Source organism: Leptonychotes weddellii, unplaced genomic scaffold (genome assembly GCF_054177405.1).
Source record: "Leptonychotes weddellii isolate Sample4059 unplaced genomic scaffold, ASM5417740v2 HiC_scaffold_7390, whole genome shotgun sequence".
Taxonomy (NCBI): domain Eukaryota; kingdom Metazoa; phylum Chordata; class Mammalia; order Carnivora; family Phocidae; genus Leptonychotes; species Leptonychotes weddellii.
Window position 1 is genome coordinate 509 of NW_028043780.1, and position 5,880 is coordinate 6,388.

The 5,880-nt window shown below is 37.4% G+C and overlaps 1 protein-coding gene across 1 annotated transcript; it reads right to left on the minus strand.

Moving 5' to 3' along the window:
- Positions 1–1,944: 1,944 nt before the first annotated feature.
- On the minus strand, positions 1,945–3,424 carry LOC102745861 (olfactory receptor 10A2-like). The gene is given in 2 exon segments (XM_031027479.2): positions 1,945–2,085; positions 2,087–3,424. Coding segments are annotated over 2 exon segments (954 nt in total). The 5' UTR covers positions 2,900–3,424.
- Positions 3,425–5,880: the final 2,456 nt, after the last annotated feature.

Here is a 5,880-nt window from a genome sequence, read left to right on the forward strand (position 1 = left end):
TGGAAAGTGGCACTGACTCTCATGACTGTGTAAGGGCTGCCCACTGGTTCACAGCATCACATCATCTGCATTATCTCGGCACCAAATACCCTTCTACTAAATAAACCATCACTGACATTTTCATCCTATTGTTACTATGCATGTTAAATATCTACTGTGGCAACCTCCAGTATCACTGAACTGAATGTCTGAGCAGTCTGTGTTGTCTCTCCAAATACCAGCTGTGTTTCTGTTAAAACTCTGGCTTCAGAGTTGCATTATTCTGAGTGGTCTGCCCTAATCCCACTTTTCCATAGTATTTTCAGTGTAGAGTTTTTCAGAACATAAGTTTTTCAGGAATGCCCATGTCATATAAAACAGAAATACTTGTGCTGCTTTCATTTTCAAAGAGTTACAGGTACACTGGGGGAAGACAAACATGTAAAAACAAGTATAGCAAAGTATATCCAAAATTTAACTTATCTGTTGATAAAATTGGAGTAGATGCATGTAGGAGAGAATAATTTATGCTGCTTGAGGGATCACAGTGGGACCTTGAAAGATGAGATGGATCTGTCTAAAATAAAGATGGAAAGAATCTTTTAAGTAGAGAAAATAGAGTATCAAACATCACTAGCTGCTAATCACCTAAACTATTAATTCAGAAGTCTGAATTAAATTCACCATTTTCTCTAATTTACTCAAATTTTCTTCCATATTCTTCAAAGTTTATTTCCTTCCAATTAAAATTTGAGTTATTTTTTACCTATTATATAAGCAAAATTCCAAATTTTTGATGACAAATGTTATTGATGTGGCTGTGGGGAAACAAGAACCCTTGTAAACTGCTGGTGGGAGTGTAAAATGGTACAATCAGTTTCCAGGGAAATTTGCCAATATATAACAACATGATACATTTGTTGATACATGATACACAGAAATTTCTAGATTTCCATCTGTCAGATATACTGGCAAAAATATGAAAATGTTTATATAAAACTATTTTTTACAGCATGATTTGTAATTGTAAAAGATTCGTTAAGTAAACCATGGTATATCTAGAAGACTGAATACTATGAAATTATAAAAAGAATGAGTAATATTGTGGTTAAAGAAGAGCTATGTTGCAGTTAGCTAGATCCATTTTAAACTTCGATGAAAACAGAATCACAAGACATTAAGGAGGGCACGTGATGTAATGAGTACTGGGTATTATATAAGAATGATGAATCACTGACCTCTACCTCTGAAACTAATAATACATTATATGTTAACTAATTGAATTTAAATTTCAAAAAACAGAATCACAATAGAAATTTATAACATTACTTCAACAAGGTTTAAGAACCTGAATATGGGATAGAGAGACAGCCCATGGAAGCTCAGCTCATTCTTCCTGGGAAAAATAGGGTAAGGAATAAAATGATTGTGGGGTTATAAAGGTGTAAGTATGGGGATTATCAATACACTTTCCTATATTCATAACACATACCAGTGAGCTTAGGAGAACTGCTTCAAGGACATGCGAACTGAAGTAAGACAGTGATGAAAGTTATGCATTGGGAGGGGTCATAGGTTTTTCTATCTGATGAATGGAGTCAGATCTGCCAAAAGGAAGAGAAAGTGACATGATGATTTTTACTGATTTTGTCTTGTTATTAAATGTGTTCACACATCAGGATTATAAGCAGTTTTATACTGTTCACAGTGTGGACACAGGAATGTGAATATCTGGATTTACTTGGCACAGAATTGTTCAAATACCAATAAGAAAAATAAAATAAGCCTACAAAGAGCAGAGGAGTTTTCCAGGTGGCAGCAATAGGTCTTATCTACTTCTGCGCTCTTTTCCCTGCACTGAGCTTCAGCAGCTGGGTTCATCCCAACAGAGATGGGAAGAGAGGCAGATGATCCCAAATAGGAAACTGACTGCTCCCCATTCAGTACACTTACTCTTCCTAATGTCTATGGGATGCAATTTCTAAGGTCTAAAGCCTTGCGGAAGGTCCAGCCAAGAGCATTCTTCACCTCATTTTTTCTCAGGCTATAAATGATGGGGTTCAACATGGGAGTCACAACAGTGTAGGATAATGACAGCAGCTTTTTTGCTCTCAGGAGAATTATTGGATTTAGGCTGGAAGTAGGTGAGGCTCAAAGATACATAGAACAGAGAGACAACAAGGAGATGGGAGGAGCAGGTAGAGAAGGCTTTATGCTTCCCTTTAGCTGATGGAATCTTAAGTACAGTAGCAGCAATGCGAGTGTAGGAACACAGGATCAGCAAACAGGGTATCATGATGACCAGAATGGTTCCAACAATTGCATAGATCTCAAACAGTGCTGTGTCTGCACAGACCAGCCTCAGCACAGGTGGGCTGTCACAGAAGAAGTGATTCACCTTGTTGGTGCCACAGAATGGAAAGCTGAAGAGCCACGTGGTCTGCACAGTAGCTACGGGAAAGCCTGGAAACCAGGAGACAATAGCCAGTTTGGCACGTGTCCTTTGGTTCATGATGACTGCGTAGTGCAAGGGACTGCAGATGGCTACATAGCGGTCATATGCCATGGTGGCCAGGAGGAAGCATTCAGCACCTCCAAAGAAAAAGGAGAAATACATCTGTGTGGCACAGCCGAGGAAGGAGATGGTTGTGTCCCAGGCCAGCAGGGTCCCCGGCATTTTGGGCACAATGACTAGGTTGAAGCCAATCTCCAAGAAGGACAAGTTCCTGAGGAAGAAGTACATGGGACTGTGCAGCATGGGGTCAGCCAAAGCAACCAGAATGATGAGGCTGTTTCCCATCAGGGTGACCAGGTAGATGATTAGAAATGTCAGGAAGAGTAATGACTGTATTTCTGTAGGTAGGGAAGAGAAGCTCATGAGGATAAACTCTTCAACTCTTGTCCAGTCTCCTCTAGCCATAGATATAGAAATGAATCCCAGTTGTGATCATGGAGAGAGATTCTTGATTGGAAGAGTCAGACTCTGGATTTGTTTTTCAGATTCCTTTTTCGTGTCAGGAAAAGAGGCAAGATCAAGATCTCAGTTGGAAGAGGAAGGGCCTTGTATTGTCTAAGAAAAAGACATAAGGAAGAATGGCCAGAGCTTAAACTCAGAGATGGGCCTGGGCCAGCTTCTGGAGGATTTCATATTTCTCTATTTGTACATTAAGGTGTACAGAAAAGTTATACCAAATCAGAACCTTAAGTCTCTGAAGGGGTCACCAAAGGGCACATTTTGGGAGAAGTGATATTCCTGAAAGCACATAACCTTTTGAGAAACAAGCCCAATGTTCATGATTTCGTTAAAAACACATACATGTTGGGATGCCTGGGTGGCTCAGTTGGTTAAGCATCTGCCTTCGGCTCAGGTCATGATCCCAGGGTCATGAGATTGAGTCCTGCATTGGGCTACTTGCTCAGCGGGGAGCCTGCTTCTCTCTCTGACTGCTTCTTACTCTGCCTGTCACTCCCCTCTTGTGTGCTCTCTCCCTCTATCTGACCAATAAATAAATAAAATCTTTAAACAAACCCCAAATCTACGTGCATTTATCAAAGCTTTAGAAATATATTTATAATATAAGCAGAATAATGCATCTAATAATTTTTCTACTCTTCATGAATCTTTTTTTGCTGGCTGAAATTTGGGGGGTAAGTGAGGGGCTAGCATGTATTGAGGACAGTTAACACATGCCTGTGTTTTGTCCTTTTATATGTGCATTTTATAGGTGAGGAACTGATCCCAGAGAAGTTAAAGAACAGCAATTAAAGTGGTAAATCTCAAATCCAAACCACATTTGTTGGATTCCAGAGTTCTCAGATTTTCGCTGGACCATGCATCATTGGACTGCTCTGCCTTGATCTGAAGACTAACTCATTAATGCTTAAGAAAATCAAAATAGGAATTTCTGCAAAGTTACATTTTGTATTATTTGTTTCTAATTTGCAACTTACTATCATATGCTCTTCTTTTCTTGTTATCTTGGTAATCTAGAATATTGAATTCTAAAATGGAGGAATTATTAGTTGAAATGGGAAAATAAATAAAAAAAGAATTGGACGTGGTTAGGGAACTACTGTACAAAAAAATACAAGCTTAAAAACAGAAATAAAAACATTTATTAAGAGCAGTAGAGGGCGCCTGGGTGGCTCAGTTGGTTAGTCCTAGGCCTTCAACTCAGGTCATGATCCCAGAGTCCTAAGATCGAGTCCCACATCGGGCTTCCTGCTCAGCGGGGAGTCTGCTTCTCCCTCTGCCCTTTACCCTGCTTGTGCTCTCTCTCACTCACTCTCTCTCTCAAATAAGTAAATAAAAATCTTAAAAAAAAAAAAAAAGAGCAGTAGAAACCAGAATTGAAACAAAGTAGAAGAGAAACAAACATGTGGTCCTTGTTTTGGATACATTCCATCCAACAGACTTTTATTCTATGCTCAGCAATTTGGACCTTATTCCATAAAGAGAGCCACCTGAATATTTGAAGCACAGGAGTGACATTGTTATATATGCCATGTAGAAAGATCACTCTGTCATTGAGAATGGATGGTATAGGGTGGAATTATTGGAGGGATCAAATCTCTATACCTGGGATCAAGACGACCAGATGGTATGCTCATCCTTCTATTTCATATATAATCCATTTTTAAGCAGTAGACAAACTAATGAAGAGAAGTTCAATATTAGTCCGGTCATGGTGAGTAATTTGAATTTCAAGGTTGTATTTAAAACTCCAAAACATCTATTCAGGAAAAGAAAATCATTTTTGACAAAGGATAATGATCAGACCAATCTAAGATTTCTCTGAAACACTAAAAATTAAATGAAGCAATGTCTACAACTTTGAGCTCAACTAAAATACAAGTTTCAAAAAAATTAATAATAAAAGGATCACTGATGCAGCAAACAGAGGATTTTAATTAGAAACTCCTACTGTCATTTAATACAATGCAGCCCTGTGCTTTTCAGAATAAGTAAATAGAGAAAGACATGAGAGGTATGACAACAATAATTCAAATTAATGGGATGAATCCAAGACATCAGAATAGTTGTTCCCTTTCTTAAAAAAGAATCTGAAAGAAACTGAAGACATATTGAATTGTTTTCAATATGTATTCTCAAAAAAGCCCTATGAGATATTAAGTATTGAATAAGTAGTTATAAAAATGACGGTCTTATGTCAGAAAAGACCATGGTGGCTGGGGTGGAGTGGGGGTGAGGATGGTGACCATGATTATCAAATTAAAAGGCTGTGTTAGAAACTAAGAAAACTGAATTGGTGAATTAGAATACAAGTTTGAGAAATTATACTCACATTACTGAGAAAAATTTTGAAAATAGGAAAATAATGAGAAGAATAATGAAGTAAAGCACAGGAAATAAAATAAATCTGATAGGCATTCCAGAATGACATGACAAAGAAAAGAGAAACAATACTCAAAAAAGTACCAGGGGAAGAACAAACATCTCTGAGCTAAAGGAAGGCATGACTTTTAAATGAAAGAATCTCTAGGTTCAAAACAAAATAAATTTTAAAAGGTTTACACAAACATTTCTTTATTATTAGTGAAAGTTTTTTTTTTAAATTTGGAGATAGGGAAAAATTCTGTTAAGTAACTAGACTAGAAAATGATAAAAATAAAACAAAATTAATTTTAAAGACCCCTATAAACCACAACCAAACAAAAACTTTAGCCCAACTGCAAAGGCAAAAAAAAAAAAAAAAAAATCAGAGAGCTCTGTTTCTAGGAAAATGGGAGAGATGTGCTTTTCCTTATTCTTTCTAGACATTATATGTGAAAGGAGCATAACTAAAACTAAAACCCCTAGACATTATATGTGAAAGGAGCATAAGAAGATTCTGAAAGATGGACAGAAGTCAGAGGAGCTAGGTATCTCAGAACCCAAGG